The sequence below is a fragment of the Agelaius tricolor genome, unplaced genomic scaffold (assembly GCF_023055355.1).
Source record: "Agelaius tricolor isolate 1412-34295 unplaced genomic scaffold, bAgeTri1.0.p SCAF_10, whole genome shotgun sequence".
NCBI classification, from domain to species: domain Eukaryota; kingdom Metazoa; phylum Chordata; class Aves; order Passeriformes; family Icteridae; genus Agelaius; species Agelaius tricolor.
The window spans coordinates 10,168,189-10,191,662 of NW_027269270.1; the positions used below are offsets into that span (position 1 = coordinate 10,168,189).

A 23,474-nucleotide genomic window follows, 5' to 3' on the forward strand; every position below is an offset into this window, starting at 1 on the left:
GATAGTTTAGCAATCCCTGGCAGCATCTGCTTGCCCTAGTACCCAGTCCAACTTAGTGTGCTGACAACCTACCATCAAAGGACACCAGAGGGACCCTCATCCTGCAGCCTAGCGGCCAGATACAACCCTGGCAATGCAACCGATGGGACCATAGGGCCCTCTGAATTTGAGAGCAACAAAGAGAACATATTTCTTTTATTACTGGAAGCCCCTCCCCACCCCCATCATCTTCAAATGAGCACTCAGTTCTGCAATCCTTCTAAAAGCAGAAATGCAACTGTGCCCGGTGCCAGAGTGATTTTGGGGAAGCACCGCGCCACACTAACCATTTAAGGTCAAACAGCTCATTAGCCAGCCCAGACAAGAACTCAGAGAGGGCTCAGCTCACATCTCAGCCTGATTAAATGCCATGATAGATGCCTTAGTAAGCACACGTGCATTTCGGGGGACGGCCTGGCTGGATCAGCACTCAGGGGCCGGGCTCCTGCGGTCTGCCCACACGGGCACCGTGCACGTGCTCCTGAGGCCGGCGGGCGTGTATTCGCACTCCTACTCCTTCCAACACCCTCATGAGCCACACATCTTTCTCAGGCTATCCTGAGCCCCAGGAACTCGAGCACTAGAGGCTGGGTAGAGGTGCACACGGTGCGGGAAAGGCAGCTGGGGGGGGTGTCCGGCAGGCACCGCCTGCGGGGCAGCCCCGGGCCGGGTCGCGGCTCGGCCGGCGCCCACAGCCCGAACATGAGCGCCCCGCACCACCCCTCAGCGCGCCGCACTTTGCCACCACCACGCGCCTCGCCGCCCTCTTATATAGCGCCCTAAAAATAGCTCGCCGCGCGCCGCCTCGCGAGCCTCGGGGAAGGGGCGGGAGCAGCGCTCCTGGCCAATCGCCGCCGGCGTCTGCGTTCCGGCCCCGCCTCCCGCGCCCCTCGCGGCTCCGCCATTGGGCCGCAGCGTCTTCAGGCGCGCGGCGGGCCCGCCCCTCCCGCCCCGCCGTTTACCCTACATGGCCACGCGCTGCCTGAGCGGGGCCGCGCGGCTGCGCGCGCGGGGGGGCCGGGCCGGGCTTGCTGAGGGAGGGTGAGAGGGAAGCGGGGAGGGAAGCGGGGCGAGGGGGGGCGGGATGTGGGATGTGGTGTCCCGAAAATAAAGAGGGGAGGGGGCGGCGGGGAAGGCGGTCGCGAACGCGCATGGCCGCGGCGCGGGGCTGCGCGGAGCGCGGCGGGGACGTGCCCCGGTGCGGCGGCCGCGGGGTGCTCGGTGCGCGCCGGCGCCGCTCGTCCTCCTCGGCCCGGCCCCCGAACCTCGCCGTCCCTCCGCGCTGATCCTCTTTCTCTCTCTCTTTTTTTAAAGTGTGACTGAAACAAAACAAAGCCAAAGGGACGCTGGATCTATCATTGGTTGATTTTCCTCCTCCTTTTTTTTTTTATGACCAAAAACAACCCCCCACCCGAGCAAACAAACACACACAAAAGCAGAAAGAAAGGGTCTTGCTCAGCAGCAGCATGGATGTCTTGGCTAGTTATAGTATATTCCAGGAACTCCAGCTTGTCCACGACACCGGCTACTTCTCAGCTTTGCCATCCTTGGAGGAAAACTGGCAGCAGGTGAATCATTTAAATTACTCCTGTAAATCTCTTAAGCGCAGACAGTCGATGCATTGAGGCTGCATTTCTGACTTTATTTTATTTTTGTTCTTTAATTCAGGGTTGGGTTTTTTTTGGTGGTTTTTTTTCTTTTTTTTTTTTTTTTTTTTTTTTTTGCCGCGTGGGTAGACCTTTAAATCTCTGTATTTTTTACCGTGACAAACTGAGCAGTCCATTCAAATCTGTCTGCCTTCAGTCCTTTCTGAGCACACCCGACAGTACCTGAGATCCGGTGGCATTCTTTAGGGTTTTGTTTTTTATGGTGACTACTATTTATTTTATTTTTGAGCTTAGATTTTTTTTTATTTTTCTTTGTCTTGTTCTTTTAAACAATCCTACTTGCTTCTAGCCAGTGCTGACAACTGGCAGCTGGTGGAAATGGAATAGATCGTTCTTATTTTCAGGTAATTAGTATATGTCAATAAAAATCGTAGCTTAAGTCGGAGGTGGAGGGTGGGCAGGTGCCTGGAAGCACTAGCAGAAGCTTCAAGGCTAAGTTCAGTAACTAGGAATGTGACTTATTTTTCTTTTTCTTTTTTTTCCTTTTTTTTTTTCCCTTGGAAGATGAGTAGAAACGCACACTTCTCGCTGTCTTGAAACAATGACGCCTTAGGCTGGTTCCAGTAAACCAGTGTGTTTTGAGGCACTGTAGGGTTAATATGCAGAATAAAGAGAAAGATGGAAATCAATTCTTATGAATGCATTAAAATGATGACTGGCAGCATGAATACAAGTAAGACCAAGGGGAAGAGTAGGTTACAGAGAAGAGCTGTATAAAATACACGATGCACCCAGTTGTTAACTGTAAATAGTTATCAGCTGGGATATTGAGAGAAAAGGAAAAACAGCATTTCTATTTACAACCAAATCTTGTGAGGTAGTCCTGTTTCTTGATGTGGTTTTCTGGCAGAGGTGATACACCAGGTGAAATTCTGGAAACTGGTGTCTCTTTAAAAGAAAAAAAACATCTGGTGGGTAGAAATAGTGGAGTGTGGCTGGGATGACATGTGGTGCTATTGCAGCGCACGGACCGTGGCACTATCAGTGTGAGAATAATGAGCCACAGGATTTCATCTTGCGAGCCTTCACCTGCGTCTTGGCTAGTGTAAGGGTAGCCTGTCAGTTTTGGGATGTTCATTTAATTTTTCCTCAGAAGTGTGCATGGGTGGAAGCGTGGATGGCAGAGCTGCTGGGGAGTACTCGGGCTGTAGCTTTGTCAGCCAGCTGGACGGGGCTGGATCTTCAAAGCTTTACCCATAGTAGAATCATTCTGGCTTCAGCTTTGTATGAGTGTGCACACAAAGCAGAGCTTCATTGTCAGCTACAGGGTGAACACATTCAGGGTTTATTTTGCAAAATGACCGAACCAACTTTGCTTTATCCTCCAAGGGGGAGGGGATGCTTTTTGTTATTAATATTCAGCGCACACATCCATGATGGTCACATCTGCTTTCCTTTTATATTTTTAACATGCTAATTAAACTGAAGAGGTTAATATAATTTAATTTAAAAAATATTTCATAGGATCGTTGCTGGATCGGTTGCATATTACTAACTGTCCAAGCAGTCCAAAGCGACATAGTGTGTTGACATAGCCAGCATGCTTCAGGCAGTGCTGCGAGTGATACTCTGTCTCCTTCTGCCTTCTTTTATGTGTGGAAGAGCAGCAGTTTGTTTTATACAGTAGCATGTACCTACTCAATCCCACGGTTACCATTGCAGAATTTAAAGTCCTGCTCCTGGTTAAACCCCATTGATTCTCCACGTGTGTTAAAAAGAGAAGCTGGAAATAATTTGCAGCATTTTCCCTTATTTCCTCTGAAATCCTGCAACCAGTGCCCAATGTTTCATAATGCATCCTGTATTTACGGTTTGTTCCCCTGTTGCTGCCTGGACTCTCCTTGCAAACAACAGGCAGCAAAACTGATGTGTCAGTGGTGGGAGCAGCTGAAGCTGGCTGTGCAGACACCGTGCTGTTACACAAGCTTGGCAGACCCACTGACACAGAGACCCCAATTTAATTCTTCTGAATCACTTGCAACGTAATCAAGTATTGGGGATTTACTTATTTTAGGCAAACTGTAGCAACTTGGAGACAAAGAATGTATGTGTTTCTAAAGAATCCTTTAAAACTAAAGGCTACAGTTGAGACTCCGGGGAAGAGAGCTGACAGGGTAGTGACTGATTCCTGTGGGATGTGTCAGGAGAGAGAAACAGCAGCTTTAATTTTGAGTAAAAACACTTGAACAAGTCCTGCCTCTGCTCCAGTGGTGCTACAGAGGCTCCAGAGCAGTGCTTCTCCCAGCAGCAGAGCAGCACCCCAGGAGATTACTTCAGTCTCTTAAAAAGGCACAGGTTGAGGGGGAAAATAGATGTGTGGGTTAAGAGCAAGCTTCTTTATCACATTGTAAGCTCCAGTTTTGTGATTAGCAGCTACTAGTGTGTGATGTGCAGAGGTTGGTCAGTGCCAGGTCCTGCTCTGACAAACGATGCTTACTGTGGTACCATGAAAGATGCACCTGCCTCACTGAAAATCAGCGTGCCTTGGGGTGAAAGTGTTGACACAGTCCTGTCTTCCTTTTCTCCTGAGCCTGGAAAACAGTCTGGTAGCTGCTGGCTGAGGAATATACAGCTGGGCCAGTTGCTCGTATTTCAGATTGTGAAACACCCATTACTCACAGAGGGCACTGACAGCACAGGCAGGTTGGTAAATGCTTGCACACAGTCAGCTGATCTCCCGTTTTCCCTTCCCACTGCTAGAGGAACGTGAGCAAGTTTGGTATCTGTGCTTTTGACAATTAGCGTTGGAGTTGAATGAGTGCAACCCAGCAATATGTACAAAACAAACAGATTTTGTGGAGGAACAAATTGTCTCCTTTTGTGTAGGTTTCTGTTTTAGAAGGCAAAAATGCAAACAAAGAAACCCTTATTCCACCCTGGACATAATTTGCATTGTGGAAGTAGAAATACCTAAAGTGGAAGCTGGAAATGAACCTGTGATGCGTTTGATGTTTTTTAAAAACACAGTTTGGGAAGGGAGAGCTTGATTTTTAGGCAACAAAAGCTGAGCTCCTCTCTGATCTTTGGGTGTACTCCTTCAGGCAAAACACTTTTGAGGTGAGGAGGATTTTTCTTGGAGTGGGGATGTCAGAATCTAACAAGTAATCAATAGCACAATTTCATCAGGAGAGAGAACTTTGTTTAGTTTTTCCACAGTGCTGAGCCTCCATGGCAGTGAGGAGGGATTAAAGGAAGAGGTGGGCTGTGTGCATTGGGAAATGAGTCGTTTGCTCTAAGTCAGCTGGCTGGTACCTCGTGTTTCTGCCTGGTGCTTCATCCTGACTCTGACTGAACCGTCCTAGTTCTCTCTGTCCCTGTGAGCTGACTCTGCAGTTCAGGACAGGGCTGGGGGAGATTTCAGCACCTGGTGGCTCCTGCGCTGCTGCAGGAGGACCTCTGGCCACATATGCCATTGCTCTGGGGTGGCTGTCTTGTGTGGCATCCCTGACATTGGAACCAGACTGCTGGGAGAGGCAGCACGAGGCTGGAGGGCACCTCATTACTCTGCAGAGGAAGGAAGTGGGTAGGAGGCTGGTTTTGAGGGAGATAACTCTGAGGAGCATAGCCTGTGCAGCTGCACGTGGTCCCACTTCATGTGCCAGGCTGCAGAGAGGGGGAGAGTGGGGCTGAGAGTTTGGAAGGGGTGGACATGGGGCTTCCCTCTGTTCTTCCTGCTGGGCCTTCACAATGTCATTTATGGGATCATTGAAAGATCAGGGTGCAGAAGGCATCTTTTGTAATCAGATATGCCTCTTCCTAGGGGTGACATTTTAGATAGGCCTATTGTCCTCTGTAGGCCCCTTGGTGGACTCAGAACTCACTGTGCTGTTGTGAAACAGGGGTCTGATCAGGACATTTTGGGGCTGTCTTCATATTCATGGGGAGCATAGGGCAGTGTCTACCATTGCAGTTCCCATAATGTCAGAATATGGGAGCACAAAGAGCAGGTGGATGCACAGAGCCATCCTGTGTAGCTGATGCAGCTGTATGAAAGCAGCAGGGCTTAGGTGCCAAGCCCTGGTTTATTCCGGAGGAGATAGCCTTTCCCACGTGTCAGCAGGCAGCACAGGTCTAATTGGCTGGCAGAAGTGGAAATGGCATTATATTGTTTGCTGATAACCATTGCCTGATAACATTTCCTTTTGCCTTGGCTGACCCAGCTGCTCTCAGCTGCAGCAAACAATGATCCTTTCAAGAAAGATGCACATTTCCTGTAAAGCATAGGCTCGAGGAAGCCTTTGTTTTTCTGTTGATCCTTTCATATAGCCTTCTTTGCCTGTTTTTAATCAATTCTTCAAGCCTCAGTTTCCCTCTTTTCAAAGTGACTGACAACAGCAATGCTAAGGCCTAATGGTTTTTGTGGAGCTCAGAAGGCTGAGTTTTGACTTATCCTGGAAGAGGGCTTTGAGATCCCTGTGCTGTGTAAGAGCAGAGTATCCCAGGGTGACTAATCTAGTAGAATTCTTATATCTTAATGCTGACTTTTGTTTGGCAGACAGGGTCATTTTCAGGCCTATAGGAAAAATTTCCACTCCTACTGGAAAGGAATAAATCACACTGAAGAACATTCCTGCCTCCCCATCATCTCCATTGTTCTAGTTTAATGGCATAGTTGGCCACTACATAAACTAAACCATCTCTTTTAATATTGCTATTTCATCTTTGTTCCAGTCACAGTGTAACAGATTTCTTAAGTGCTTATAGTACATCATGCCTCTTGGGAATAACTTTCAGAAATGGTTGACTTCCAAGAATGGCCACATGTGTAATGCAGTGTATTTCAGACTCTGAACGCTGCTCCATTTATACCTGCCGTCCCTCTGCTTGTTCCATGTGCTGAAAGCATGCTCCTGTCACCTTACAGAAAGAGGTGGACAAAGAGAGGAAAGACAAGCTTGAAACTGCTGTCTCTGTTGTTACATGATTTCTTAATTATAGAATGTATTGTTAAAAGTGATTATTTTTTGGCATTCTGAAAGCATGGAGTCCTGCAATCCACGTTACAGGTCTTAAAATAGCAGATTATGTGAATGACTTGTATCAAGTGATTTTGAAATGGGGTAAATACCTTTAAGCAATGCACAATCATAATGTGGGTACTCAGCTAGAAAATATTTTCTCTTATTTGTTTGGGATGCTTAAATCTACCCTTCCCAAGCCTGTACATTTCCGTATGTCCTACTGAATAGGCAGTGCATAAATTAGAATAGGCTTCATGAAAATCATGATATATAGCTAGTCTGCAGCGTGGTACTTCCATGTAGAAATGGCAGAAGGTTTTCAGTTCCAGATAGTAATTTCATACTTAAGCTTTTCAGGGTTGAGGCAAATGGTATCTTCTGGATATTCTTAGGGGATATTTTGAGGGTTTGTCAAATGATTCTCCACTGAGAAACATCCAGCGTGTTGTTTCTCCATTCTGAGTTAGGAAACATTATAGGGAAACAAGAAGGAAGCTGCTTCTCTTTGATTGTAGCTGCATGTGAACGACCTTGATTGCAGTTGTCTTAATGAAACAAAGGGACTTTGCTCACTGACTGAGCAGTACTACTGTTTAGTACATTAAGCAATAGGTTAGTAGTACACCTTATCTCCTATCAAGTTTGTCACATTTTGCATAGGGAAGAAATATTGTAGACTTTTGATCATCATGCTCAAAACCTCACTAAAAGTTACTCTCAGGCATTGGTAATTGATGGTGGTTTTCTTTTTTGATGCTAAACCTGAATTTTTGGAGAGCTAATAAAGGTGTTTTCAAGAGTAGTCCTGAGTTCCTCTTTCTGCTTCCCTGGACTCTCAAGTGCCTCCTGTCCATTCCTTACATTTACAATGTCCCCACAGTTTCCAAACTCCTGGCAGTGCTCAGGAGCTGGGAGTGCCATTTTTGTGGTGTCTTTGAGACTGACATTGCAGGAATCACTCACCTGAATTACTGAATTTATTCTCCCAACATGGTCCTTTTTGTACTGTGGGTGCTTCTGCCCTGGTCAAAATTAGTGTGGATTCACTCAAACTGCAGAGTTCAGCGGATTCTGTAGCAAGCAAACAAAACAAACCTGCCAGCAAAAGAGCTTCCTCCCAACATTGCCACTGCAAGTTAAAAAATTGTGCCTGGTTCCCAAGACACTGAGATGGTCTTTAAAGTCACAGACCTTTTATTTTTAAATTTTATATTCTTTATACTTTCTTTGCATTTGAGCCACTGAAGACTTATTTTGTTGTCTTTTGTTATTAAAAAAAAAATCCCAAACATCCTTGGATTTCTGACTCTTCCTTGATTCCAGCAGCATTGAGAAAATGCAAGTAAGTGGCATTTATAGGTGTGTACATCAGAAAAAGCTTTGGTCACCAGGCTGTGTTTACCATTCCTGCTCTGGCAGCAGCTGGTGAGGAAGACTGCTTGGCTGCTCAGGTTGTTAGGCTGCCTGTGAGAGTAAGCTGCCTGTGAGTTCATGTTTCAGCCTTTATGCTCAAAGGTAGTTAGACATCTTGGATTTAATCAGGACACCAAACCTTTGCTTCTCAGTTCTTCAGTTACAAGATGTGTTGGCAGCTCTTGTGTTCTGATCTGCTGCTCTGGGGATTCCTGCTCTGGGCTTGTGGTGCTTAGGCACGGTGCCTGGGGCAGGGGAGGGTTGTGTGAAGCCATGGGGATGTGGGCTCCAGCCCCCCTGGAGCTGCAGGCCCAGATCCTGCCACACCAGCCACCAGGACAGCTCCTGGGCAGAGAAGCTGTTGGTGGGCTGGGGTGTTGCCTCAATGAAAAAATCAAAAGAACATTCTGGAAGGTAAGCTTAAATTCCCCTTCCCAGGGTTCTGGGTTGTCTTTGTGACAACCTGTGCGTGGCACTGATTTGACCCTTCTCAAGTCTTTAATAGGGGTTGGAGATGAGTGTAGGATGGTTGGGCAGAATGTATTTAATTTTTTTTTCTTTTAAAGGTTTAATATATCAACTGTGATTTAGTAAGCTGCTCTGAAGCTGTTAATCCTTTTGAAGTAGCTACCCATCCACTCCCTGTTCTTGTATGTGAAGGATCCTTTCCAATCCACAGCATTTCCACTCAATGCAACTGTGTATTCATTACATGTGTTACTTTTTGGAGAAGTGTTAAGAGGTGTGTAATGTACTGTACAATGCACACCAAAGAGTCCCAGTCGTTTACACAGGGATGTTTACATCATTTATGCTTGCTGAAGGCCCACCAACCATACTTAAATAAGTGTCATACTGGTTTTTTTGATCATGATGCTTACAGGCAGCATGTCACATGTCCTAATCCTCTTGTTATTTCCCAGCATTGTGGACCTGAGTGCAAAGCTGGAGTTTAAATCATACATGAGGTCAACAGCTCATACTCTGCAAGGGATAGAGAGGTAAACAGTGACACAGGCAAGCTTGGGAGACAGGGTGATTTATGGGAAAGATGTGAAGGAGAAGGACACTGGCTTGTGAGAGGCTCTTCTAAGACATTCCAATTAGAGTCTTGATTTACAAATCCTGCCCTTTAAACCTGTAGCCTCAGAAGATCATGTTAAAGGGATGCTGACATAGGGTTGATGTTTGACCATAAAGGACCTTTGCAAGGTAGCATATTCTGACAGAAACTGCAGTCAATGGAAGTATCTTCACCTAGATAATCCAAAAAGCCCTGGAGATAGGGTTTGTGTTTTTTGGACAGGATTATCTAGCCCATCTTCTGCCTTGCAGCTCTGTCACTGCAGCCTTCTTCTGGTACCACTGAAGTGACTGGGAATCACAGTGAAAATAAATGTTTATTTAGATTGTGCAGTGAGGAAACAGGCATGTGTCAGGACAAGTAAATTAGATTTAAAAAATGCTTTCATTACTAATAGGCTACTGTGGTGGTAGGCATTTGGTTTTAATCCTGATTCTTGAGTGGGCAAAGTCAACTTCCATGTATAAGGAAAGTTCTTGAGTTCTTGGGAACATTTGCAATTTTTGCTGACTTGCCTTGCTCCAGCCCAGGAGGGGAATCAGCATTGTGCTGAATTGCTTTGTGCTGGTGGGGGTGAAGTGTGGACTGCCTTTAATCACCTGCCTTTGTTTTCCACCAGGGCTAGATGGAAAACAAAGGTTCTAGTGATCAAAGGCCACGGTGAAATTTGTTCTTTGGGTGGCAGAGTTGAAGGGGGTGAGAGATGCTGCTGTCTGCTTGCTTTTTATACCCAAAACACACATCACAGCACTTAGGTGTGGGACCCAGATTTGAGTCACTGCGTGGCTTGATTCAAGTCTGCCCTTACAGATTACATCTTGGATGTATGACATTTCAGTGGATAGCATGTTGACTCCAAAATGAATATATATTCCAATAAAAGATTGGGCAAAAATGTATTTCTTTTCTGAGAATGTTTGGTAGAAATCTTTCAATGAGTTGTACTTACTAGAATTTCCTGAGGGCCTGGCACTTTTCAGTGTGAGACTCAGTTTGGGTGCCATCTTCCACTTTGTTGTCAATTTTAGCTTTTCATTTCAGGTCTTGCACCCCTAAAAGTTGATTAATTTTTCCCAGCTATTAGCAATTTGGTTAGTCAAAGGTATCCAGACTCTCTGCATCCTGTGGCTGTTGCATCTTTGGAGAACTGCATCCACAGCATTATGTGATGCCAGGAGCAATATCTGGATACTTCTGGTCTCTTACCTGGGTGTGTGCTCTCCCTTCCTCAGGGCAAGGCCTGTTGATACACAAGATGCACAAAAGCAGTGCAGTCACACTGTTCCTTGTCTCCTGGCAGCTGCTGCTCTCTCCTCTCTCCTTTGCTCAGCTGCTGCTGCTGCTGCTGAGGTGCTGTGCTGGTTTGGAGTCAGTGCAGTTGCCCTGCCTTGGCACCTCTGGCTTACTGCTGGATTCTGGATCTGAGGTGCCCCACATCCCTGGATGCAGGGTGGGCTGAGTGGCTCAGGGGCTTTGTTCTTTTCCTGTGCAGTGGTTTGAAGTGTGCCAAGCCTGCAGAGCTTGCTGCCTGCTCCAAGCTGGTGAAAAGTACTAAATAATTCTTGTTGGGGTTTTGTTTTTTCTTTTCTTTCTTTTTGCCTTCCCTGTCAGCCTGGAAATTTTGTGCTGCTTTGAAGAAAACATTTCGCTCATCTGCAACCTACTACAGCTGCTGTGTGAGTAATTAAGTATGGAAAGGAGGAATGCAGAGGGGAGAAGAAAGATGGGATCTAGTGTTTCATATGGAAAGCATCAGGCCAGAAGTGGCTTTGTTTCTGACACGTGGACGGTGGAGAGGCTGCATTTGCTGCGCAGTGGAAAATCAGTGCTAGTGGAAAAAGCCTCCCTCATTAGTGTCTACATCAGATGGGGGTGAACTTCAGTGTCTCTTGTTTTTATTTTTAAATTTGCCTACATTTTAAGGTAATAAGGGAGAAGCAAAGAGCAGTGGACTGATTTGAGAATACAGTCAGTTTGGGTAAAATACCTCTTTTCTGGCTCCACCTGATGCTGCTGTCCCAGTTCATTCTGATGGTGTCACAGTCCTCCCCCAATTGTTCATAAGCTATGCCAGCACCTCAGAGTGGTTGTGATCATCTGAAGGTTGCTGTCCATCAGATCCTTACCAAGGTATGTGTTTCTTCTATTTGTTTTTGCATTTTGATCTCTCAGAGTAGTGTTCAGTTATGTTTGTAGGCTTTCCTGGACAATCGAGGAAACTGGGAGCTTGGCTTTGGTGCTGAGAAAGGTGCTTCTGGTGTAGGCAGAAGTCTCTGAGAGTTGGGGTTCTAAGAAACCTGTGAAAGAGCAGGGGGGTTCAAGTCAAATAGAGAGAGTAAGGCATGTTTCTGTCTGGTCAGACCAGAGGAAGAAAGCATTTAGAGTTTTGGAGGTCTCCAGTATCTTGGAGGACAAGGCAGACTGCTTTAAGTGATGTGACCCAATGGAAGAGCTTGTAAGGTGCTTTTCTTTCAGGGTTGAGAATCTCAGGGTAAGTGGATGTCACCTGGAGAAGTTTCCTACGTTTGACAGGAGGAAAACAGTGTAGACTTCCTTACTGGTGCTTCTCTTACCTCTCCTGTGTTTTTAAAGGACAAAGAAAGATTCTTTTAGGCAATGTTTGAAAATGGACGGACCTGGTTTCACCTGAGGGGCTTTTTTAGAGGGAATGAGTCAGTTAAGGTCAGTGGGAGCTTTGGTGCTTGTTACATTGGTTACAGATTGAAACCTTCCACACACAGGCTAAAATACCTGTCTCCAGTGCCTCCTGGATGAAGTTGTGTGCTTAAACCCCCTCAGAATCTGGGTATTTAAAAGATAGTACGAGGGCCTTGGCACCACACTGTACTTCTGAGCTGGCTGCAGAGCTCATGCTTCTCTTCAGGCAGCCTTGATTTCCTGCTCACTCAAGACAGTTTTCTGTTTTCAGGGAGTGATTTCTTTATTAATCTTTCTTGGATGCTGGCAAATAAAGGTGCCCAGTTTAAATACTCTTTACTGACTGTGCCTAGCTTGTCTTGGGCTTTCAGAGTTCTGGGGGTTTGTTTAAAACATGAATAAACCCCAGTAGTTTGAGAGAGAACAGAAGAATTCCAGTGTGGAGTTGGTTTTTGGTGTGAGAGGCTTGGTAGACAGGTGACTGTGTGGGTGACTTCCAGCATTGTTTCTGCGGGCTGAGAATGCCAGTAGGTGCAGAGAGCTCTACAAAGCTGCACTGGGATTGCTTTTTCTCACATGAGAAATGCATTTCTTATAAGAATACATTTGAGGGAGACCAAGGGAAGCAAGGTGTGGGTGGCTTCTTACTCCCAAATACTCTAGTGTATGTGGTTCCAAGTGCTGAGTGCCCTAGCTGCACACTGAGTGGATGCTCTAGGCTGAAGGCTTCTCCTCACTGAGACTGTCTCATGTGAATTATTTCATGCAGTGAGTGCTATGCCATATACCACTCAGTTTTGTTTGAGCAAGCTGCATCTCTGGTCAGGTGATGTTCCACTATGGTGTAAGATGGGAATTTCTGTCTCATTTCAATTTCTTTAAGTAGAAAAGGTCAGGGAGACCTTTGGCATTCAGTTGTGAATAGTTTTTCTCTTTGCAAATGGAAAGAATAGTATCCACATCACATTGGGGATTTCAGATCAGTCAGTGAGTGCAGATCTGCCAAAGTTACAGTGAATTTGCACTGGCCCAGTGTCCACAAAGTCACTTGACACCTTTCAGGAGAATAGATTATACAAATCCCAGATCTTGTCAGGACTTGGACTAAATATCAGGATGTAGGCAGAAAACAGCACACCCATGTTAATGATCTGATTAAAAGAATCTTGCTGCTCCCTAGCTCTCATAAATGTATTTTCACTGGTGTTGGGGAGGAGATACTCTCAAGTGCTGTAATGAGAATGCATTTTTTAAAATATTGCACAATAGGCCACTAAATTGTGCTGTAGCTATATTGACTTACTCTGTTTTATAGTGAGCATGGCCTTAGGCATCCTATAAATACCATTTCTCCCCCGACCTTCAGCTAATAAATAATGGAAACTGTACAGAAAGAAATTTTCTTTCCATGAAGGAATGAGAGGTCCTGAGCTGCCCTCTATAAAACTGAAGGTGAAGCATGATTTGTTTTCACTGGTTTTATAAATGAAGAAAATGTGGGTGTGGGAGGGAACTAGAAAATGCCTCTAAGAGCTAAATGTGGCCTCCCCAACAGTGCAAGGTAGGATAATGTCTGGTGTAGGCACAGCTTCCCCCAGGACAGTCATACCCATCTGTGAAATGATGACAGGTGAGAGAAGTCTCTTGAAAGTCTCAGTGCATGGATAGAAGGAAGGTTCCCATTCTGATTTTTTCCCATTCTGAAGGTTCCCAGACTTTCATATCTAACAGGGGAAACCAACCTGAAAGAGGTTATAAATGAGTGTTCAAGGCAGCTCTTTGTGCACTTCAGTGAACTATGTCATCCAGAGGTGAGACTAAATTACCAGAGTGGCCTTTTTTGACATTAAAATCCACTTCTGTACACAAGTCCTTTTTGAGGCCTTTTTGCTCTGTTTTAATGATGTTGAAGTGCTGCAGTATAAACATGAGTCATGAAGGGTCCCTCTGTGTGCACACAAGGATGGCCAGACATGTTTCATTTTGAGAACCCATCACATGTGTGCTCTGTGTCAGGTTGGAAACGTGTCTCAGAGGAGAGACCAGGTTCATGGAAGTGGGGTCTTCCTCCTCCCCTGGCTGGAATCCAGCATGAGTCTGTGTCATGTTATGGTATATCATGGGGAAAAGGACACATTCACACTGCAGCTTGGTCTCTAAGGTTAGAGAAGGGTCAGAGAAGACCTTGTGTTCAGCACGTGGGTTTTACTGGCTAATTTTGAAGGCAAATGAGATTCAAGAGCAGGGTGCATATGATGAAAAGCATTTTTGGTCTGTCTTCATGCAGCAGCAATAAACTGCATATAAGCAGATCTTATCCAGAAAAAAACAACCAAATTCTGGGAATTGGCATTGTTAGCTCATGAAATTCTGCCCAGGTAGCACTTCTTAATCTATGCCTCAGTGGTGCTTTCCAATGTCCTTTGAAATCTACCTGGTGTGAAGCCTTGTATTCCTTGGAAGCCTGTGCTAAAACCTAATTTAGGGGAGGGATATCTAACAGACTCTTGTCTTTTGCTGCCCAAGTCTTTTCCCTCACATATTCTCTCTGTTCTCCATGAGCAAGTCCGTTGCTTTGTTTGGATTCACTGTGTTTATAGTTGCACAAAGCTGTGATGCTTTTTCCCATCATCATCTATATCACCTATTTAATGGATTTTTTATCTAAATGTGAAATGAGACCCCTGCTCATTGACTGGAGATTACAACTCTGACTGCAGAACAGATGTGATAAATAGTAATAAAGGTGCATGTCCCTTGGAGTTTTGTCATACTTTCCATCTCTCTGTTCCCTCCAGTTTTCCTGTGTATCAGATGCTTAGAATGTGTCCTCGAAGCTATATTGGTCTTCTCCGTGTTTTATCTGTTCTAGGACTCTTGTCAGCCTTACTGGATCTCTCCTTTGTGTTAGGGGTGCATGTTGTGTTGCTGTTTCTTCTATAAATGCACTAATTTGTGTTTTTCCAAATTCAGTCTCAAGGATTTATTTCCTGCCACTATGTGGTTTTCTTTATAAACTGCCTCTTTCTGCTGGCATCACAGAAAAATGTAGCATTTCCTCCTTAAGCCGTTTTCCCTGCTTTTCTTCACAATCAGAGCTTTTTATGAGTTTCCTTAGTTTTCCAATTTGTTTTTATTAAGCATGTTTTTATAACAAGGGCTGTGATCCATCAGAGTAAAGGGAAACAAAAAAAAAATTATGCCAAATTTGTGTTTGTTTGTTTAATGAAACAGAATTTAAATGGGATGAAGTCAAATTGGTGTTGATGACTTGACTTGATGGTAGCTGGTTCTAAGTGCTGGCTTTTGAGAGTGAGTCATGAAAGATCTCAGCATTTCAAAGCACAAATATAACTGTGGGGTGGTATTAGTATTGGGGAAAACTGTTGGGGCGGCTGTGCATTGTTGACCTTTGTTTGGGAAAAAGTATCTGTGTGTTGGTTAGTTAGTTAAACAGCACAGGCTTTGTGGTGGATAGATTTGAAACGGTGTTTAACCTGGACCATAGTTGAAGAGTAAAGGCCCCTTGAATTTGGGTGCCCATCCAGCACACCTCTACCCTTCTCTTCACAGAATGACAGAGTGGGTAAGATTGCAAGGGACCACAGTCTGTCATCTGGTTAATCCAGGGTCATCCTGGAGCACATAGCACAGGACTATGTCCAGGTGGTTCTTGAATATCTCCAGTGAGGGAGGCTCCCCAACCCCGAGCTCCCTCAGCCTTTCCTCATAATAGAGATGTTCCAGTTCCTTGATCATCTTTGTTGCCATCCTCTGGACTGGCTCCTGGAGCTCCCTGTCTCTCTTGTGCTGAGGAGCCCAGAACTGGACACAGCACTCCAGATGTGCCTCACCAGGGCTGAGCAGCGGGGCAGGATCACCTCCTGTGACCTGCTGGCAATGCTCTTCCTAATGCACCCGGGATCCCATTGGCCTTCTCAGCCACAGGGGCTCACTGATGGCTCAGGAACAGCTCATTGTCCACCAGGACCCCAAGGTCCTTTTCCACAGAGCTGCTCCAGCAGGCAGTCCCCAGCCTGTGCTGGTGCATGGGGTTGTTCCTCCCCAGGTGCAGGACCTTGCCTTTGTTGAACTTCTGATTGTTCTTCACTCATTTGAAATGCTGAGATCTTTGTTGAACTTCTGATTGTTCTCCACCTCTCCAGCCTGTCCAGGTCCTTCCAAGGGCTGCACAGCTCTTCAGAAAGGGAGTTGCTCCAATGTGGGCAGGGAGCAGCCTGCCTGAAATGCTGTGTGGTCAGTAGTGGGGTCCCACTCTTGTCCCTCTGGAGGGTCCCCCCACTCTGCCACTGTGCACTGTAGTGGCCTTGAGCAGTGTGGCTCCCAGCACCCTGGCCATGCATGTTAAAAGAGGGTTTGCCAAAGCCCCTCACATAAGGCAGAGGAGCCTGCCTGAGCCAGGGCAGGGATAGAAAGGGGACCCATGAACCTCAGCTGCTCTGGGCTGTGAGGTGCTCTCCATTTGCTTGTCGGGACACCCTGGACTCTGGGCCTTCCTGCTGTGTTTGTCAACTGTGCTGCTTAACCATCCTTTGAATCAGATTGGGCTGCTTGCATGACAAAGAAATATTTTCCTGGTGTTTCAGAACCTTCCTGGTGTTTCTTTCCTGTGTGGAGGGAAGCTGCTGACTCCATGCAGGATCTGCTGGGATTATAACAAAACAATGGGGCCTCGTCAAACAGCAGGGAGGCACACAGCTGGCTGCAGGCACCAGGGCTCTCTGGGTTCTTGGTTCTGCCTCTGTGAAAACTTTTCTCAAAAACTGTAGTCTACCTCCCCTTTATTCTAAAAGCTCTTAAGCTGCGGGTATCTGTGAGGGATTTTTGTGTGGAACATAAGGACTGTAAAAATACAGGTCCTAAGCCATGTGCCATTGCTAATGATTCTGCAGGCCTGTAAAAAGCCAAATATTTTAACAGAAATTGAGGAGTGAAAACAAAGGACCTGCTACAATGAGAGATCACATGGCACCATCCTTATGACTTGATCATGTGATTTCACTGGTCTGCATCCTGGGTATATTTTTTCATCTAATGGCTTCCTGAAAGAGTTGAATATGCAGAAAATTCACTGTCCTCCCAGATGCTAATGAGAACAAAAGTGGGAGTTCAGAAATATGAATGACAAAATTGTGGGAAAGCAGTACTCTCTGCCTAACTCTTACTTCAGTACCAGAACTGTGCTGGCAAGTTTGAGCAGTCTGTAGCAGCAAAAATCCTCAGCAGTACCCCAATAAGTCGGAGAGCCTGACACCTACAGTCTTGGAAGCAAAACTTGCAAGTTGACTTTTTAAAGATCACATTTTCCAAGAGCAATGGCAGAGCTGTTTCAGCAGAGAAAAATACATGCCCTTTCATCCAAGAGCTGGTGGTTAGAGCATTCAGATATCTGTTTGATTTGATGGCTGGGCTTTGAATAGATAGGATGCTTCACAGCCATTGTCCTCAGAAAGCAGAGAAGCTGTAGCATGCTGATTTTACAGGCTGGGAAACTAGGACACCCAAGCTCTCAGTTGTTGGAGAGATGAAGTCAAGAGCAGAGCTTGAAAAGGATACCAGCTCCCTGATATCCATTTTAATTAAATTATTTCTGCAATTGTCTTCCCTGGCAGTTTGACTGGTGGAATGTGGTCTAGCAGAGGAATTTTTGGCTGCAAAGTTTACAGGAATATTTTTCTGTGCCAGATCCTTGCCCAGTGTAAATTAAGATGACTCCACTAGCTACGATTATGGCACCAGCTATTTACTCCTCCCTCTGAGAATCTGTCCTGCTGTGCAGACAGTGGGCAGTGTCATATAAGTTGTTCTTTTTAATTTTAGTCTGTCTAGACACTTCTGCAGCACCCCTTTCTGGAAGAACTTTGTGCCAGTAGCTCTAAGCAGCACCACACTTCTCTGGTGAGAAACACTTAGCAGATACAATGTGGAGGTGCTCTGGTGTGCTCAAACTCAGCATTTTTAACCTTCATGGATCTGATGGTCTCAGTGTATTTTGGTGGAGAGGTGGCAAAGGGAAAGAACAGCAGGATTTCAGAGGGAGCGAGTCTGTTGTTTTCTGGTTTTGACAATGTGTTGTCCCAGATGAGTGCTGGAGAAAGGTGGCTGGTGCAGATGCACCATTCCTATGGCAGGTTTTTCCCAGCAGTGGGTGACACCTCTGTGGGTAAGAAGGTCTTTTTCATGGTTTTAAAGGCTATTTGCTGGCCTTTTTTTATTATTAGTCAGTTCTTCCTCCCATGCAATTTACTACCATTTAACCTTCAGCTTCTCTGATACAGTTTGAGTCACCTGGCATATGGGGGTGGTACCTCTCCAGCTTTCTGCAAACTTGTCACCAGGCACACACAGGACCTAGTTTGTACAAAATTCACAGGTTTGTTGGCTGTGGTGAAGCAGGTGATAGGCTAGGACTGTTTTTCTTTGCCTTCTCATTCTCTTGTCATTCCCAAACTACCAGAACTGTCTATAAATGTGTTTCTCAAGAGCCAAACACAGAAAGGCCATGACTCTGGCTGGGGCTCAGAAGCAGCAGCAAGACATATGTATATGTATCTATATATGTATCTATATATATAGAGATATGCCTTTTTGCTACTAATACTTCTGCTTGAATCCAAATGAACTTAATTGCTAATTCTCATAATAATTTAAAAATATTTGCTAACCATTAAGTCCTACCTTCTGTTGTTAACCACCTACATTTGTGTCTGTACCCAGCCCCCACAATGGAGGGTATTCATGGCTGCAGAAACAAAAGCCTGAAGATAGAGATCCTAAGTTGTTGAAAACAAAATTTCTTTTTGAGAAAACCATAAAGCACATACTATTTCTAGGATTCCACCCGAGCTTGATCAATACTAGTGAAGCAGAAAAGCAAAAAAAGCAGCTCCCAAAAAAGCAGCTTCCATGAAAATGGGTAAGAGATTCTTTGTGCAGGCTTAATGATTTTGAGAGAGACGTTTCCCCTGTGAATTGTTGTAGGAGTTTGCACCCCTTCCCCCACTCTCAGCAGAGGCAAGAACATATGACTATCCTCATGTAAGGCAGTGCAGTGTTAATAATGCTGCTGTATTGATCAAATTGGGCTGCTTTGTCACCAGGGACATCTGGGAGGATTTATTCTGACTCCTAAGGCTGTGCCTCCTAAAGTGCATTTTCCAGGCCTTTCACTAGGAAAGGGTGTGCTGTGCTTGTTGTCTAAGCCTGCAGGAGCAACATTTTCAAAAGATTTCATGGTGTCCCGTCATCCACTGCCTCTATCACAGGGCTCCCACCTCACTCCCACTCACAGCTGGATGTGGCTCAAGTTCAAAATTGCATTGTGGCAAGATCCAGTTGTTGTTTGCCCTTGGAGAGCCCCTGGAGGAGCAGCCACTGATTGCTGGAATGTGGATAAACACGGGGTGATGGGAACAGGAGAGGCTTCCTCTTTGCTTAGAAAGTGAGCAAAACCTCACTAAAAAAACAGCACAGAAGGGAAAACATGTGCAGGATGGTTTTATTTCTCCTCCTGTGCCCTCAGCTGATATCCATGACCTTGTTGAAAAGATCACACTGCTTCAGAGACTGCACGTGGTCATTTTTAAGTGTAGGGAGAAACCGAATGTGGCTTTTATTTTTCCATCTGATAAATTGCCAATTGCAGGTTTTACTTACAGGACACTCTTGAGTAGTCTGAGAACACAATCACCTTGATATTATATTTATGAGTAAAAATGGTATGAGACAAAGAAAGCTCTTAGCTCACATGTAAAGAGGAATTTTAATGCAGTTTTTGCTTCCAGGAATGCATCATTACTCGTGGCAGAGAAGGGACACATTAGCAAGCTTGACAGGAGGACTGAAATGCCTGGGGGTACTCAGAGGCCTGGAGGAGCAATTTGCTATCATGCTTCTTTGACAGGTGTTGGGAGCTTGATGCTGGGGAGTGATGGGACATCTGCAGAGCAGGGAAGGGTTAGAGACACTTGAAATGGAGGAAGTCCCTTGTAGATGTGGTCATGGTCAGAGCACCTCCAAGGTGTTCAGAATTGCTGCCATGTATCCTGCAGGGGCTCAGGATGACAAAAGGCGTGCCTGGAAAATTATCCTGAATGCATAGGCTGCCAGTAGTGCTGGCTATAGCTAAAGAAACACACTTTGAGAGTATTTCTGTCTCTCTCTGAGTTCCAGTTCCTGGACTGCAGGATCTGAAGCAGATCACTCCAGCAGACTAGGCCACCACAAGGCTTTCCCTTGAGCTGTAATATAATGCAGCTGCTTGGGAAGTGCAACTGCTTGGGAAGCTAAGCACTTGGGAAGCAGAGCTGTTTGGAGGCGAAGCAGTAGAGTACTCCCAGGAATGTTCCTGTGATGCAAAGACTCAGCCTGTGGTCTCACATGTGGCTCCTCTCCCACCATAAAGGCTACCTTTGTATGTTTATAACCAAAATAAAATTGCAGTTCCTGAAAGCTGTAATTTGTACTTGGAGGAACATAATGTTTATGTTTGCAACTGCAGGGATTGTACCAAAGCATGGGGACAGAGGTCTGCAGTGTTTGGGATGACAGGAGCTGGCTGCAGACTCCACCTTTGAGGGCTACCAAAAAACAGCTTTAGATACACAGTGTTAATGATAAACAAAATGCCAGGAAGCATTGGCTGTACCATGAGAGGACCCCTCTCCTGCAGCTGGATAGAGGCTGTCCTTCCTCGGTTCCCACCCATCCCCTTCCTGCAAACCATGCCAAGGAACCTGGCTGTAGTCTTCCAAGTTGTGACATTGGAGACTTCCATCACATCTCAGAAAGACAATAGAGGGAAGGAGTGATATAAAGCCAACCCACAAAGGCAGGCTTATCTTGGGAGATGCTGTATGGACTTAAGTAGACTAGAAAAAGGAAACTAGGAAAAATAGGACACTTAAGGTAAACTAGCTAAATTTTTTAAATGTCCGAGTTGGAAATAAGCCAGATAACATGTCCACTGCTGGGCTTATAATGACTACAATATGTTTCCTCTTTTCCTTGTTGCTAAGTGGGTTTTGTTTGTTTCCTTTTTTGAGTGTAGTGGGGGACTGCAGTTCCTTGCAATGCATTTTCAGTAGTGAGCTGGAGCTCACTATGGTGGTTTAGTGGGTAATGCTATAGTGCTGTGAACATGACATCTTCCAATTCCTGGCATCATCATCTGGTCCTTTTCCTCTTAGGGAAAGATGCAATGCTGAGTTTCATTCGGTTTGCTCAAGGAGGATACTTAAGGATGGGGCTGGAAAGCTGAAAGCCATACAGAGAGCCTCTCAGCTGTGTGGGTGCAGGCAGAAGGGATGCCAAGAGCCTTGCCAGTGGAGAGATGCCTTCCTGTGGTATCATTCCTGCAAGGTGTTGCTGAGTGTTGTGCTCAGTGATGCACCTGGAATTAATTTGGACCCTCCCATTTAATTTTAGGGGGAAAATTGCTAACACAAACGAGTCGGGGTCTGGTGTTTTCCACAGTATTTTTCAATACATTTCCAAGGATATTTTTCTAGGAGAAACAGAATCTTTAAAAGAGAACATGAGAGGGGACGGTGACTTGCCTTGACTATGAAACTCCTGCCCAAGTAAAGAGTGTTGTTGAGGAAATGCAGTATGAATAAACAAGGAAAGGAAAGAGTGCTGATAGGGAAAGAGAGGTTGAAAATTAAGAGTCTTTCTGAGGTCCTGGAGGCAACCAGGTTTCTGAGAAGGGCTTAAACAGGTCCTGTTCCATTCTTGTCCTTCCGGAAGAGTAGAGCTTTTCCTAACCTGTTCCTACTGATGCTTTGTAACAGCACCCAGCCTCTGCTTTTCACCAGCCTACTTAAAGTAACAAAGTACCAGCTTTTGGGCCTTTCTGCATTGTAGTCTCTGTGGACTGCTGCAGCGTGCAAGTCCTATGAAATTATGTCATGATGGCTTATCATGCAGTGACAAAAGACAGGCTTGTGAATAGGAAGATCTTGAATTAACCCTGATGGGTTCTTGGATGCTGGGAAGTCATCCTATCTTCCAGGAATGCCAAAACATTGCATTCCTTCTAGACTATTTTCTGGCTGCTTTGCTATTAATAACTTTGCCCTGAAATAGCACTTTCATATTGCAGCATATTAAAATCATAACAACTGGGTGGGTGTCCACAGTCAACAGACTGAAGCAAGTGAGCCAGAGTGCAAGCTGTGGTTGTGTCAATTGGCTCACAGAGGTGTGCTGACTCTGAGCAGCGGGGCTCTGACCTGCTGAGCTTTCTCCAGGCAGCAAATGGCAGGGCCCTCAATGGGATCTCCTGGCTTCCCGTGCCATCTGCAGCCAGTACCGTACAGCCTGCTGGGAGCTGAGCGAGGCTGAGCTGTGATCCTTCCACGGGGACTGAGCCTCGTCTGGTTCTGACAGCACACCTTGTGATGCTAGTGATATCCACAAAAGGCTGTGCCAGATCCCCTCTCTTTTTTGGATCTAATGCATTTTGGGGATACAGATCTCAGATGCCTGTGAGCGGCTGCCTGGGTTGCTGTTGAGCATTTGAGCCAATACTGGCAGGCTCTTAACCAGTGTGCTCTCACAGGTTGCTGTTAAAGAGGACCATGCTGCTTTTATCAGGGTGTGTAACAGCCTGAATCCATTGCTTGTGAGATTTCAAGGCTGATCAAAATCACTGGTGGCTAAGGGTTTTGGAACAAGAGCCTTGGCAGAACAGTGTAGAAATGAAAAGCAATGGAAAAACACCTTTGACTGTAATGTAGTATCCTTTGGAAGGTACCAGGCTTTAAAGTGAGATGCACATTTACCTGCAATGGGATATTCAAGCATGGAGGCTGTTATTTCTGTGCACAGATGATGAAAACTCTGGCCTAGAAGTGGCAGAAACCAGTTTGTGAATACCTCTTAAAGAGGACACAAACTTTAAAAAAAAGAGAGAGACAAGAAACAAATCCAAGCATCAGGATGTCTGAGAGTTGTTGTTTTTAAATTCTTCCTATTTTTCCATTTAGGTCACACTGTCCCTAATAAAGTAGACAAGATTTGTAATAGAAAATAACCATCTCCAGCCATCAAAAAACATGTTGAATTCTTTTTAATGTAAGCCACAGAGTTAAGTGGTGCTAACCAAGAGCAGCATTTCATGGATTTTGAGTGTTGGCAAGGTCCCAAGCTGATGTAAACAGGAACCATGAAATCGGGGCTGCTCTGTGCTGATTTACCCCAACTGAGAATCCGGTTGTGCTTTCCATCACTTTGTTTCTAGTCTGAATTTTTTTTTTCTTGGTGCAACAGCAAAACTCAAGTCTGTTGTCTTCTCTTTTCCTTGCCCAGATTGGCGTATTTATCACAGTAGCACACGCATCTTCTTGCTCTTGTAAGATAACAAATTGCCCAAATGATTAAAAGGAAATCAAAGAAAAAGGCAGCAAATGACTTTTTGTAAATGCACTTGGACAGTTGCTGTGCTCCCAATAAAGTCTAAACTTCAGGCAAACAGCCCACTGCTCCCCACATGGCTGGAGGCAGGCTTTAGTCCTATATGTTTATTATCATTTAGAAATGGTATAAATGCTCCTTTATTCTTTCTTGTTTGGCCCTTATTCTCCAACGCATTCCCCTCCTGCTTCCTGTTTCCCAGACAGGTCCCCACCT

The 23,474-nt window shown here is 45.4% G+C and overlaps 1 protein-coding gene and 1 long non-coding RNA gene across 3 annotated transcripts in view; both read left to right on the forward strand.

Moving 5' to 3' along the window:
- The first annotated feature begins 995 nt into the window (after positions 1-995).
- Positions 996-23,474, forward strand: part of KLF7 (KLF transcription factor 7) — a 65,686-nt gene continuing 43,207 nt past the window's right edge. The window contains exons 1-2 of one of the 2 annotated variants that reach the window (XM_071434704.1): positions 996-1,080; positions 1,354-1,607. In XM_071434704.1, the coding sequence (XP_071290805.1) occupies positions 1,506-1,607 (102 nt within the window). In that variant the 5' untranslated portion in view covers positions 996-1,080; positions 1,354-1,505. Of the gene's footprint in view, positions 1,081-1,124; positions 1,608-23,474 lie in introns of those variants that run through there. The other variant, XM_071434702.1, reaches the window with a different exon arrangement.
- LOC139593606 (uncharacterized) lies at positions 1,618-7,466 on the forward strand. The gene is made up of 2 exons (XR_011680353.1): positions 1,618-2,050; positions 2,211-7,466. It is a non-coding gene; the product is annotated as an uncharacterized lncRNA (long non-coding RNA).